Raw genomic sequence first — 15,147 nt, 5'->3', positions numbered from 1 at the left:
CTTTTTATTGTATTTCATCCTCATGCAATATGTCCCACCTGAGCACCTGGTCACGTTTTAATGTATTTCATCCTCATGCAATATGTCCCACCTGAGCACCTGGTCACCTTTAATTGTATTTCATCCTCATGCAATATGTCCCACCTGAGCACCTGGTCACGTTTTAATGTATTTCATCCTCATGCAATATGTCCCAGCTGAGCACCTGGTCACGTTTTATTGTATTTCATCTTCATGCAATATGTCCCAGCTGAGCACCTGGTCACATTTTAATGTATTTCATCCTCATGCAATATGTCCCACCTGAGCACCTGGTCACGTTTTAATGTATTTCATCCTCATGCAATATGTCCCACCTGAGCACCTGGTCACATTTTAATGTATTTCATCCTCATGCAATATGTCCCACCTGAGCATTTGGTCTTGTTTTGATCTTTTTGTCCCGGCAGCTCCTGTTAGAGAAGTAAGCCTTTTAATTATCCCTGAAAACGGAGAAGTAGAGGAGGGAACAGAGCTTTCCTTGGTGTGCAAGGCGAAAACTGGAACCCTGCCCCTTACCTTCTCCTTTTATGTCAAGAAAGAAGGCATTGTTACTCCACTGAGAAACGTGACAGAAACGGACGACATGCACGCGAAACACATAGTACCATCGTTCACCAAGGAGAAGGATGGCGCCTACTTCTGTACTGCTTCCAACAAAGCCAACAAGAGCGCCAGGAGCGACGCCAGGGAAGTAAAAGGTCCAATATCTGTTTGTTATATTTGTTTATTTATGAAGAGCCAAGATTTTCTACAGCACTTGACTGCTGAGGCGCTTCGGCCTAGGCAAACCATACGATTAACATTATAATACCACCCCTCCCTTGCCTCGTGTAAGAAACCACACTTACAACCATTAGGTTGGAAAAGGGGCAGAACCACAGCTTTATTCAATTTCCAACAGAAGATGTAAACACTTTAACCACTTGCCTACTGGGCACTTATACCCCCTTCCTGCCCAGGCCAATTTTCAGCTTTCAGCGCTCTCATACTTTGAATGACAATTACGCGGTCATGCTACACTGTACCCATATGACATTTTTATCATTTTTTTCACACAAATAGAGCTTTCTTTTGGTGGTATTTAATCACCTCTGGCTTTTTTATTTCTTACAAAAAAAAAAAGAAAAAAGACAGAAAATTTTGAAAAAAAAAAGTTTTTCTTATTTTCTGTGAGTAAATTTTGAAAATAAATACATTTTTCTCCTTCACTGATGTGCGCTGATGAGGCGGCACTGATAAAGAGAAGAGGGAAGCGCCTCTTGAGTGTGGTAAAAAGCACAATTTATTACAAGACAATGTAGTAACTTACATATAAGTAAGCTGGTAAGTGCATGGCTCTGCGAGGGCGGCTGCTGGGGATTGCATCCGAGTATCCAGGTGTCCAGGCGTAGGCTTGATGTCCGGGAACTGGACTCTCGAAAGGAGAGCGCAGGTCCTGGACTGGACTCTCGCGCATGCTCTGAAACTAGTTGTGAAGCCCAGGCTGCCCACCCCTACCTGTGACGTCAGACGCCTCCACTGACTCCCGGCCGCCGCACAAGTCTCCACCGCTGCACGGCACTTCCGGAACGATTGAGCCAAGTCTCCACCAGTTCCCGGACATCAAGCCTACGCCTGGACACCTGGATACTCTGATGCAATCCCCAGCAGCCGCCCTCGCAGAGCCATGCACTCACCAGCTTACTTATATGTAAGTTACTACATTGTCTTGTAATAAATTGTGCTTTTTACCACACTCAAGAGGCGCTTCCCTCTTCTCTTTATCTGCTGCTCAGAGTCTACTTCACTCTCCCGGACAGCAGCCCTGAGTGCCTTGTGACCCATCCATCCATCCTTGGATCCACCCCGTATCTGCTTATCCTTTATTGGATTCCAGGTCATTCTATTCCCCTTTTATCCTCAGAGACTTGCACAATGGACTTATAATCCCCACCTTGTGCTAATTGTCAGTACAGCCCCTAACAACACGCTGAATATTGTCCTGGCCATTCATTTAAGACATACTAATTGTAAATCCCCTGCATTATCTATGAGCGCCATACCACCTATATATCTCTGATGGGCACTGATAGGCTGCACTGATGGGCACTGATGAGGTGGCACTTATGGGCACTTATTAGGTGGCACTTATGGGCACTGATGAGGAGGTACTAATATGCTGCACTGATGAGCACTGATAGGTGGCACTGATAGGCGGCACTGATGAGCACTGATAGGCGGCACTGATGGGTGGCACTGATGGATACTGACGGATGGCACTGATGGGCAGCACCATCAGTGCCCACACTCAGTGCCCATAGTGCTGCTAGTCAGTGCCCATCAGTGCCTAGTTGAGCAGGCACTGATGGGCACTGAATGTGGGCACTGATGGGGGGCACTGATGGCAGGCACTGGGGGCAGTTGTGGCATTTTTTTCCCCTCTTCTGTAATCAGGGCACTGGTGATCAGTGCCCTGATTACATTCCTCTGTGTCCCCTTACCGGTGATCTGCTCTCCTCTTCCTCACACTGCAGTCTCCGTGTGAGGAAGAGAGCTGGCGATGAGAGATGATCTCATATGTTTACATATGAGATCATCTCTCATTGCACGGTCCGATCACGTGGTAAATGGCCGCTGTGATTGGCCATTCACCACAATCTGTGATTGGCTGTGTCCAAGGGACACGGCCGACACAGATTTTCCCCGATGCACGCGCGCAGGGAGCCTGTTACTGGGAGGCCGTTTAAAGACGTCTTTCGGCTATAGCGCGGGCCGGAAGTAGTTAAAGTGTTCCAACCAGAAATGGAACTTCTGCTATTTTGCTTCCCCCCCCCCTGGCACCTTTCAGGGGGGAGGGGGTAACGGGTACCCGTTTTTGACAGGTACCCCTTCCCCTCTTCCGGGGTGCAGTGTCCCGGAAGTTCGGCCCCCCTCCTCCTTCCCCCTGCCACCGAGCCAATAGGAAGGTGCAGCGCGCTTCGCGCATGAGCAGTAGGAACCCAGGCCATGAAGCCGCAAGGCTTCACTGCCGGTGTTCTATCAGAAAACCCTACCCCATCAGATTTCCCTACCTACGTAATTTCCGGTGCGGGTTCGTCGTGCACCAGCTGTAGCCGCGACACACGTCCTACTGCGCATGCGTGGAATAGGTAGGGAATTTGGATAACATCGTAAGGGGTGCGGCACAAGTCCTACTGCACATGAGCGGGCGCATGCGCACCAACGGATCGGGCAGCGGCATCTCTTATAACAAACATGCATCCGATCTCCATGGCACACACTGCGCAGAGCCGACAATGGGACAATCCTATTCCCTACCCACATGCGCACGCCCACTGTCTCATTGTTGGGTCGGCACAGTGTGGGGCATGGAGATCGGATTGTCGGCTCGGCGCAGTGTGGGGCATGGAGATCGGATTGTTGGGTTGGTGCAGTGTCGGCTTGGCGCAGTGTGGGCCATGGAGATCGGATGGATGTTTGTTATAAGAGATTCCGCTGCCCGACCCGTTGGTGTGCATGCACACTAGGACTTTTTCCTTACCCCTTACGATGTTATGAAAATTCCCTACCTATTCTGCACATGCCCAATAGGACATGTGACGCAGCTACAAGCTGCTGCATGACCAATCCACAGCTGATCTCAACCGGAAAAGACGTAGGTAGGGAAATCTGATGGGGTAGGCAAATCTGATAGAACACCGGGTTCCCTTTCCCAGAATGGCGGCGGCAGCACCCGAGAGCCGATACCAAAATCGGCTTCGGGTGCCGACATCGCTGGACTCCAGGACAGGTAAGTGTTCTTATATTAACCACTTGCCGACTGCCTAACGCCGATCTACGTCGGCAGTCAGCCCCTCACAGGCAAAGTGACGTAGGTCTACGTTGCTAGCTTGTGAGGGTTTAGGGAGCGAGCGCGCGCCGCCGGAGGCGCGCTCCCGCGCGGTCACGCACCCCCCTGCGCGTGTGACCGGCGGACCCGATGTCCGCCGGTCACTCGGCGATCGTCGGGGGAGAGGGAGAAAGGCAGGAAGCTTGTGTAAACAAGCTGCCTGTCATTCTCTCCTGTGTATGAAGGATGATCATACGGTTCTACTATGTAGGACCGTTGATCACTGTTCATACATATGAAGCCACAGCCAATCACAGTAGAAAGCACGCCCCTAGGGACACACATAGCCCCGCCCTTTCAAAAAAAGTTAACCCCTTCACTGCCAGTGTATTTTTACAGTAACAGTGCATATGTATAGCACTGATTACTGTAGAAATGTCACTGGTAACCCCAAAAGTGTCAAAAATGTCAGTCAAGGGTCCGATCTGTCCGCCGCAATGTCGCAGTACCGCAAAAAAAATCGCAGATCGCCGCCATTACGCGTTAAAAAAAAACGACAAAAATCTTTCCCTTTGTTAGTAAACGCTATAACTTTTGCGCAAACCAATCAAAATACGCTTTTTGCGATTTTTTTTTACCAAACATAGGTAGCATAAAACAAATTGGCTGAAAATGTTAAAAAATTTAGATTTTTACATTTTTTTGGGGGGAATTTCATATAAAAAAATGTGAAAAATATTGCTATTTTTGCAAAATTGTCGCTCTTTTTTTGTTTATAGCGCGTGATCAAAAAAATCGCACGGGTGATCAAATACCACCAAAAGAAAGCTCTGTTTGTGGGAAAAAAAGGACGTCAAATTCGTTTAGGTACAGCATCGCACGACCGCGCAATTGTCCGTTAAAGTCACGCAGTGCCGAATCGCAAAATACCCCCTGGTCAGGAAGGGGGTAAAATCTTCCGGGGCTTAAGTGGTTAACCACTTGCCGACCGCCGCCCGATTATATACGGCGGCGGTCAGCCCCTCCCAGGCAAAGTGATGTATGGGTACGTCACTAGCCTGGGGGCGAGCGCGCGCCGCTGGAGGCGCACTCCCGCCCCCGCTCGTACCCGACGAAGCCAACGCGTGTGACCGGCGTACCCGATGTCCGCCTGTCACTCGCGATCGTCAGGTAGAGAGGGAGAAAGGCAGGCGGCTAATGTAAACACAGCCGCCTGTCATTCTCCCCTGTATAAAAGCACAGATCACTCGGTCCTGCTATGTAGGACCGTTGACCTGTGCTGTTACACACACAGCCACATCCAATCACAGTTAGAAACACGCCCCTAGGGACACACTTAACCCCTCCCTCTCCAATAAAGTTAACCCCTTCCCTGCCAGTGTCAATTTTACAGTAACAGTGCATATGTATAGCACTGATTACTGTAGTAATGTCACTGGTACCCCCAAAAGTGTCAAAAATGTCAGTCAAGGGTCCGATCTGTCCGCCGCAATGTCGCAGTACCGCAAAAAAATCGCAGATTGCCGCCATTACGCGTTAAAAAAAAAATGACAAAAATCTTTCCCTTAGTTAGTAAACGCAAAAACTTTTGCGCAAACCAATCAAAATACGCTTATTGTGATTTTTTTTTTACCAAACATAGGTAGCAGAAAACAAATTGGCCAAAAATTTTAAAAAAATTTAGATTTTTACATTTTTTTGGGGGGAATTTCATATAAAAAAATGTGAAAAATATTGTTATTTTTGCAAAATTGTCGCTCTTTTTTGTTTAAAGCGCATGATCAAAAAATCGCACAGGTGATCAAATACCACCAAAAGAAAGCTCTGTTTGTGGGAAAAAAGGACGTCAAATTAGTTTGGGTACAGCGTTGCACGACCGCGCAATTGTCCGTTAAAATCACGCAGTGCCGAATCGCAAAATACCCCCTGGTCAGGAAGGGGGTAAAATCTTCCGGGGCTTAAGTGGTTAAAAGTCAGCAGTTACAGTAGGTGAACAGTATGTGTAGCTGCTGACTTTTAATTTTTTTAAGGGGAGGGCGGAACTCCTCTTTAAACCAGTACCAGTTACTGTTATACTGTGAGCACGCTTTAACCTTAATTCCAAAGGGGACCTGTCCTTACCATAAGTGTTGGACAGACAGCCTAATTCCAATTTCCAATTTAGGGCATAGCCCTTTACTGCAACTTCAAATGCTGGCAAGGTCAAAAAACCGCCACTAAAGCTGTGATGTACCATCCACTAAGGGCGGGCTGGTGGGTGGGCAGCGCTTCAACTCATGCATTCTTCCAAAAAGGGAGTGGACGTCCCCCCCCCCCGAGTTCCCCATTTGGAGGGGCACCTCACATTCGGGATTGGCACTCACAGGAGCGGCGGCTCTATATTACAAAAGATGGAAGTTGTGATACAGGGGACCCCCGGGACTTCATTGTCTTTACCCACTCGCCGACCGCCGCACGACTATTTACTGCGGCGGTCAGCCCCTCCAGGGCAAAGTGACGTAGGGGTACGTCACTCGCCCACGAGCCTGTAGGGGGCGGGCGCGCTCCCGCCCCCGCTCGTTCCCTGACATCCCCGCACATGTGACTGGTGGCTCCGATGTCCGCTGGTCACTCGCGATCTCCCGCTGGAGAGGGAGAAAGGCAGGCGGCTGATGTAAACAAAGCCGTCTGTCATTCTCCCTGATGTAACTACAGAGATCATACGATCCCGCTATGTAGGAACGTATGTCTCTGTGGTTACATCACAAGCCACACCCCCCACAGTTAGAATCACGCCCCTAGGGACATAATTAACCCCTGCATCTCTAATAAAGTTAACCCCTTCCCAGCCACTGTCATTTTTACAGTAACAGTGCATATGTATAGCACTGATTACTGTAGTAATGTCACTGGTACTATCAAAAGTGTCAAAAATGTCAGTTAGGGGTCCGATCTGTCCGCCGCAATGTCGCAGTCCCACAAAAAAAATCGCAGATTTCTGCAATTACTAGTTTAAAAAAAAACAATAAAAATGACATAAATCTTTCCCGTAGTTAGTAAACGCAATAACTTTTGCGCAAACCAATCAAAATACGCTTATTGCGATTTTTTTTTTTTACCAAAAATATGTAGCAGAAAACAAATTGGCTTAAAATGTTAAAAAATTTAGATTTTTACATTTTTTTTTGAGAATTTCAAAAAATGTTAAAAATGTTGTTATTTTTTCAAAATTGTTGCTCTTTTTTTATTTATAGCGCAAAAAGTAAAAATCACACAGGTGATCAAATACCACCAAAAGAAAGCTCTGTTTGTGGGAAAAAAAAGAAAGTCAATTTCATTTAGGTACAGCGTCGCACGACCGCGCAATTGTCCGTTACAGTCACACAGTGCCGAATAGGGCCTGGTCTTTGAGCAGCCAAATCCTCCGGGGCAAAGTGGTTAATGCAAAAAAGGAAAGGGTCCCTGTCTCTTCGAGGAGCGCTAGTATATGGTAAATCTCTGGGTATTCCTGGCTATTACATAGACGTGCAGAACGAAAAATATTGTTTCGTTTTGATTTGTTATTTACATAAATTAATTTAGTTTAATTCGTTTTTGGAATTCCTTTTGTTTATTCGAATAGAATAAATTAAATTTTGAATAGAATAAATTTGATTTAGAATGCAATTCGATTTGAATCGATTCGAATAAATGAAAGGAATTCCAAAAACGAATTAAACTAAATTAATTTATGTAAATAACAAATCAAAACGAAACAACATTTTTCGTTCTGCACATGTCTATGTAATAGCCACTGTCACCATAGACAGGAATTTACCAGAGATTTACCATATACTAGCGCTCTTCGAAGAGCCATTAGATGCATTAGAGACAATATTATTAACACTTTTCAAAATCTTGTTTAACCACTTAACGTCTAGCCACGTAGATCTACGTCGGCTGACTTTGCGTGGTTATACCGGGATGATGCCTCTAGCTAGAGGCATCATCCCGGTACCGTTGTTTGAAGCCGACGGTCGGCTTTCCGTCAGTAACGACCAATGCGGCTCGGGAGCCGCTCGATCGTTACCCGGGGGGGCGGGAGGGGACGTCCCCCCCCCCCTCCCACCGCCTTCCGTGGCTTTGCCCGGGGCTCCCGTCCCACCGAGCACCCAGCCAGCACGTCCGCCGGCTGGATGGAGTCCCGATGAATGCCGGAGACGGCATCGATCGGGTCTCCGATGACGTAACCCGGAGGCGGCGTCCATTACGTCACTTCCGGGTTACTGTGCTGCAAAAGGCGGCAGATTTGAAAAACGGCTGTATGCAAAAATGCAGTTTTCGGCGTTTTGCATACAGGGAAGTGTAGTGGAGGGGGTTGGGGTCTTTTAGACCCTCGATCCCTCCATAAAGAGTACCTGTCACTACATATTGGTGTCACAAGGGATGTTTACATTGCTTGTGACAGCAATAAAAGTGATCAGATTTTTTTAAAAACCTGTAAAAAAGTTAAAAAAAAAGAAAAAATAAATAGGAAAAAAAAAATGTAGCCGCCCCCGTCACCGTTAGCTCGCGCACAAAAAAAAATGTATACGCAAGTCGAGCCGCGAATTAAATCGCTGTTCAAACCACACATGTGAGGTATCGCCGCGATCGCCAGAGCGTGGGCAATAATTAAAAAAAAAGAGCTACTCTCTAACTCTAAACTGGTAACCGTTAAATAAACTTAAAGCGTCGCAGATTGACCGCAGTTTGTCGCCATCCCACGGGGGGGCGCAATTTTAAACCGTAACATGTTGGGTATCTATTTACTCGGCGTGACATCATCTTTCACAATATACAAAAAAAATGGGCTAACTTTACTGTTTAGTATTTTTTAAATGCAGTGAAATGTGATTTTTCAAATTTTTTCCAAAAAAATGGCGTTTTAAAGACCGCTGCGGAAATACCGCGTGACAAAAAATTTTGCAATGACCGACATTTTATTCTCCAGAGTCTTTGCTAAAAAAATATACAGTATATAATGTTTGGGGGTTTTAAGTAGTTTTCTAGCAAAAAATACTGGTTTTAACTTGTGAACAAAAAGTGTCAAAAATAGGCTCAGTGGTAAAGTGTTTAATAGAGAAAGTAGCACGATGCAAATAATATATTTGCATAAAAAGAGTATTACAAAGGAAAGAGAGACAAGAATGCAACAGAAAAACAGAAGGGCATTCTGAGCTGGAAGTTCAGCCCCCTCTCCTTCCCCCTAAGTCTTATGGGCCACATCACAGGTCCATTCACAATCGTGACCTGAGCAGGCGCAGTAGGAAACAGTCTGTGAAGCCCCAAGGCCTCACTGCCCGTCTCCCGTACTTGAGATGCCAGGCGCCTCAAGAATTGGCTCAGGTGAGGACATCGCTGGATGGTGGGACAGGTAAGTTTCTTTATATTAAAAGTCAACAGCTACAGTATTTGTAGCTGCTGAATTTTAATTATTTGGGGGGAGCCCGGAGCTCCTCCTTTAACCGCTTAACGTCTGCGCGGCAGGCAGCCGCTCCCAGGCAAAACGCCGTACATATACGGCGCTCGCTCTCAGGAGGCTGGGGGGGCGAGGGCACGCCGCCGACGGTACGCTCCCGCCCCCGCATGTTAGCGGGGAAATCGATGCACGGGTCAGGCGGCTCTGAATGCCGCCTGACACCCACGATCGCTCCCCGCTGAGAGAGAAGAACGGTCGGATGTTGTAAACACAGCTGACCGTTCTTTTCCCTGGAATGATCACAGAGCGCCTGTGATCCTTCTATATAGGAACACAGGTCTCTATGATCATTTCACAAGCCCCCCCCCCCACAGTTAGAATCGCTCCCCTAGGCTCACATTTAACCCCTTGATCACCCACAGTGTTAACCCCTTCCCTGCCAGTGTCATTAGTACAGTGACAGTGCATATTTTTAGCACTGATTACTGTAGTAATGTCTCCGGTCCCCCCCCCAAAAGTGTTTAAAATGTCAGTTAGGGGTCAGATCTGTCCGCCGCAATGTCGAAGTCCCGCAAAAAAACGCAGATTGCCGCCATTACTAGTAAAAGAAAAAAAACAATAAAAATGACATAAATCTTTCCCGTAGTTTGTAGACGCGATAACTTTTGTGCAAACCAATCAAAATACGCTTATTGTGATTTTTTTTTTTTTTTTTTTTTTTTTACCAAAAATATGTAGCAATAAACAAATTGGCCTAAAATGTTAAAAAATTTAGATTTTTACTTTTTTTTTATTTTGGGGAATGTCATATAGCAGAATGTGAAAAATATATATATTTTTTTTTTCAAAATTGTCGCTCTTTTTTTTGTTTATAGCGCAAAAAACAAAATCGCACAGGTGATGAAATACCACCAAAAGAAAGCTCTGTTTGTGGGGAAAAAAAGAACATCAATTTTATTTGGGTACAGCGTCGCACGACCGCGCAATTGTCCGTTAAAGTAACGCAGTGCCAAATCGCGAAATACCCCCTGGTCAGGAATGGGGGAAAATCCTTCCGGTCTTAAAGTGGATAAAGTCTGGTTTGGTGAATTCGGCAGAGTCTGGCGGCCCTCCAGCTGTTGCAGAACTACAAATCCCATCATGCCTCTGCCTTATGGGAGTCATACTTGTAACTGCAAAGCCTCATGGGATTTGTAGTTCCGCAACAGCTGGAGGGCCTCCAGTTTGACACCTAGATCTTGGCTGATGTTCCTTGTTTATTGGTAAAATAGAGCTCCAGACTGCTTAGAGGGCCCCTTTTATCCTTTTATCTGGTCCTTGAGGAGGGTGTGGACAGAAATGTGACCAATGAGAAGATCTGAGGAGTGGCCAATGGGATGTCACAGTTTTTGCAAATTTTCAGCTGTCCCTCATTTTTTAATGTATTATTGTCTTGAGATACCTACAAGTTGCTTTCTGATATCTTGTATATTATTGTCCGGCACGAAATTACAGGGTGAATGAATACAAGTATGATGGGTATCAAAGGGCTATCTCACCTAGGAGAGGTAATGGGCCTAGCCTGCATCCGGTACCTCCTAGAACAGTGGTGTTTAGGCATAAAATTGTGCTAATTAACTGAAACAGGTACAGTGCCTTGAAAAAGTATTCACACCCCTTGAAATTTTCCACATTTTGTCACGTTACAACCAAAAAATGTATTTTATTGGGATTTTATGTGATAGACCGACACAAAGTGTCACATAATTGTGAAGTGGAAGGAAAATGAGAAATGGTTTTCAACATTTTTTAAAAATAAATCTGTAAAAAGTGTGGCTGCATTTGTATTCACCCCCCCCCCTTTCACTCTGATACCCCTAAATAAAACCTAGTGGTACCAATTGCCTTCAGAGGTCACCTAATTAGTAAATAGAGTCCACCTGTGTGCCATTTAATCTCAGTATAAATACAGCTGTCCTGGGAAGTCCTCAGAGGTTTGTTAGAGAACCTTAGTGAACAAACAGCATCATGAAGGCCAAGGAACACACCAGACAGGTCAGGGATAAAGTTGTGGAGAAGTGTAAAGCAGGGTTAGGTTATAAAAAAGTCTCCCAAGCTTTGACCATCTCACAGAGCGCTGTTCAATCCATCATGGGAAATGGAAAGAGTATGGCACAACTGCAACCCTACCAAGACATGGCCTTCCACCTAAACTGACCGGCCGAGCCCCTACCAAGACATGGCCTTCCACCTAAACTGACCGGCCAGGCCCCTACTAAGACATGGCCGTCCACCTAAACTGACCGGCCAGGCCCCTACTAAGACATGGCCGTCCACCTAAACTGACCAGCCAGGCCCCTACTAAGACATGGCCGTCCACCTAAACTGACCGGCCAGGCCCCTACTAAGACATGGCCGTCCACCTAAACTGACCAGCCAGGCCCCTACTAAGACATGGCCTTCCACCTAAACTGACCGGCCGAGCCCCTACCAAGACATGGCCTTCCACCTAAACTGACCAGCCGGGCCCCTACCAAGACATGGTCGTCCACCTAAACTGACCGGCTAGGCCCCTTCCAAGACATGGCCATCCACCTAAACTGACCGGCTAGGCCCCTACCTAGACATGGCCGTCCACCTAAACTGACCGGCCGGGCAAGGAGAGCATTCATCAGAGAAGCAGCCAAGAGGCTCATGGGAACTCTGGAGGAGCTGCAGAGATCCACAGCTCAGGTGGGAGAATCTGTCCACAGGACAACTATTAGTCGTGCGCTCCACAAATCTCCCCTTTATGGAAGAGTGAGAAGAAGAAAGCCATTGGTGGAAGAAAGCCATAAGAAGTCCTGTTTGCAGTTTGGGAGAAGCCATGTGGGGGACACAGCAAACATGTGGAAGAAGGAGCTCTGCTCAGAGGAGACCAAAATTGAACTTTTTGGCCTAAAAGCAAAACACTATGTGTGGGGGAAAACTAACACTGCACATCACCCTGAACACAACATCCCCACTGTGAAACATGGTGGTGGCAGCATCGTGTTGTGGAGATGTTTTTCTTCAGCAGGGACAGGGAAGCTGGTCAGAGTTGATGGGAAGATGGATGGAGCCAAATACAGGACAATCTTAGAAGAAAACCTGTTGGAGTCTGCAAAAGACTTGAGACTGGGGGGGAGGTTCCCCTTCCAGCAGGACAACGACCCGAAACATCCAGCCAGAGCTACAATGGAATGGTTTACATCAAAGCATATTCATGTGTTAGAATGGCCCAGTCACAGTCCAGACCTAAATCACATTGAGAATCTGTGGCAAGACTTGAAAATTGCTGTTCACAGACGCTCTCCATCCAATCTGACAGAGCTTGAGATATTCTGCAAAGAAGAATGGGCAGAAATGTCCTCTCTAGATGTGCAAAGCTGGTAGAGACATCCCCAAAAAGACTTGCAGCTGTAATTGGAGGGAAAGGCGGTTCTACAAAGTATTGACTCCGGGGGGTGAATACAAATGCAGCCACACTTCTCACAGATTTATTTGTATCATTTATCATTTTCCTTCCACTTCACAATTATGGCCACTTTGTGTCGGTCTATCACATAAAATCCCAATAAAATACATTTACGTTTTTGGTTGGAACATGAGAAAATGTGGGAAATTTCAAGGGGTGTGAATACTTTTTCAAGGCGCTATGTCCTTATTCTGGTTGTACTATTATCAGCTCAGAAGTTATGAAATACACTAAAGTTTGGATTTTTTTGGCTTGTAACAGTCAGTCAGACAGCCCTCTATATTTCTGTTTTGAATGGTTGATGGCAATCTCAGAAACATTGGTGGTTGATTTTCATCTCCTATGGTCAGATATGACCACCAGAATTGCCAATTCTACCAAATGATGGAGTCAATCATCCTCATTGGTGTTTTCATCGCGTAGGAGTCAGTACCACCCTGTGGGAGGAGCAAAGACACAGGTTAGTGGAGGTATCAAGGGACGCTGCCATTGTCTTTCTGGATGGTGCAAGACAACTGGTTTAGTGTGGAGAAGTGTAAGGTTTTGCACTTGGGCACTAAAAGCATAAAAGCACAATAAACGTTGGGGGGGGGGGGGGAACCTTTGGGGAATCAAAAATGGAGAAAGATCTGGGACTCTTGGTAGAGGATAGACTAAGCAACAGCATGCAATGTCAAGCGGCAGCTGCCAAAGCCAGCAGATTATTAGCATGTATAAAGAAAGGGATGTATTCCAGAGATAAGACTATAATCCTTCCACTTTATAAAACTCTGGTCCGACCGCATCTGGAGTATTCTGTCCAGTTCTGGTTGTCAGTCCTCAGGAGGGATGTGTTGGAGCTGGAGAGAGTCCAGAGAAGGGCAACTAAACTAATTAGGGGATTGGAGGACCTTAATTATGAAGAGCGTCTGCAATCGCTTGATTTATTCTCCCTGGAGAAGAGACGCCTGAGAGGGGACATGATAGCAATTTATAAATACCTCAATGGTGATCTCAGCATAGAAAAAAAGCTATTCAGTCGGAAGGATTGCATGAGGACTCGAGGGCATACAATGCGATTAGAGGAGAAGCGTTTTAACCTCAGGCAATGTGGGGGGTTCTTTACTGTTAGGGCTACAAGATTGTGGAATGCTCTACCACAAGAGGTGGTTTCTGCGGGAAGTATGGTGGCTTTCAAAAGACTCTTAGACGTACATCTCAAGGATCAGAACATTCAGGGGTATGAGAGATGATTACAGCCACACACACCTACACAGGGGGAACTGGATGGACTATTGTCTTTATTCAACCTCACCTACTATGTAACTGGAACCCCTAGGGCAGTGATGGGGAACCTTGGCACCCCAGATGTTTTGGAACTACATTTCCCATGATGCTCATGAACTCTGCAGTGTAGTTGAGCATCATGGGAAATGTAGTTCCAAAACATCTGGGGTGCCAAGGTTTGCCAACAGTGCCCTAGAGGAGAGACATGCACTGGTGTTTGGGAGGGGATGGTGTTTAGGAAATAACACCCATGGTAGGGCTCATGCATGGCATGTTGGGACTCCTGAGATAAAATGTGAAGTTCCAGAAAATTGAAGTCTTATTCTTCGGGGCAAAGAAGACAACTAGCAGGGAGACACCTAGAGAAGTAAAAAGGATTATACATTAATGTATATATTACTGGAGTGCCTAAAGATATGAATGAAAAATAGATTTGTAATAGTAATTGAAATATCAGGATTATAGTGTATAAATATTGTGTCTCGAGCCATCGCTGTAACGATCGTTCTTACATTCGATGTGGTGAATACTCATCTTGGTGCCTCTGTTTGTAGTCATCCTCGCCAGATGGAAGAAGGCTGTAATTGTCACCATTGTCTTTCTCATTATCGTGGCTGCCCTAGGCATCGCCCTCTACTTATATATGGACAAGAAGAAAAAAGGTAATGTCTCTTTAAACCACACTATTAGAGAGTTGCTTGAGAGCTCCTGGGAGAACCGGTGTATGGCTGGGTGCTGGCTGGGAGTTATGGAGGGAGACGGGCAGAATCATTAGTATCAGATTTATACGATTGCTGGATAATCCGATCCTGGTTATTGGAGACTGCTAGAGAATGCTAAAAATTTACTGGAGACTGCTACTAGAGAATGTTACTGGAGAATGTTACTAGAGAATGTTACTGGAGACTGCTACTAGAGAATGTTACTGGAGACTGCTACTAGAGAATGTTACTGGAGACTGCTACTAGAGAATATTACTGGAGACTGCTATTAGAGAATGTTACTGGAGACTGCTACTAGAGAATGTTACTGGAGACTGCTACGAGAGAATGTTACTGGAGACTGCTACTAGAGAATGTTACTGGAGACTGCTACTAGAGAATTGTTACTGGAGAATGTTACTGGAGAATGTTACTG

The 15,147-nt window shown here is 46.0% G+C and overlaps 1 protein-coding gene across 1 annotated transcript in view; it reads left to right on the top strand.

The window, feature by feature from the left end:
• PECAM1 (platelet and endothelial cell adhesion molecule 1) overlaps nucleotides 1-15,147 on the top strand; it is a gene marked incomplete at its 5' end in the record, with an annotated part of 122,529 nt that overhangs the window by 20,313 nt on the left and 87,069 nt on the right. The window contains 2 exons of the mRNA XM_082272891.1: nucleotides 450-740; nucleotides 14,565-14,672. Coding sequence (XP_082129017.1) covers nucleotides 450-740; nucleotides 14,565-14,672 — 399 coding nt within the window. The remainder of the gene's footprint in view (nucleotides 1-449; nucleotides 741-14,564; nucleotides 14,673-15,147) is intronic.

Source organism: Pelophylax lessonae (assembly GCF_965119305.1).
Source record: "Pelophylax lessonae genome assembly, chromosome: 11".
NCBI classification, from domain to species: Eukaryota; Metazoa; Chordata; class Amphibia; order Anura; family Ranidae; genus Pelophylax; species Pelophylax lessonae.
The sequence above is the reverse complement of the archived record's forward strand: the minus strand, read 5'-3'. Positions and strand labels throughout refer to the sequence as shown.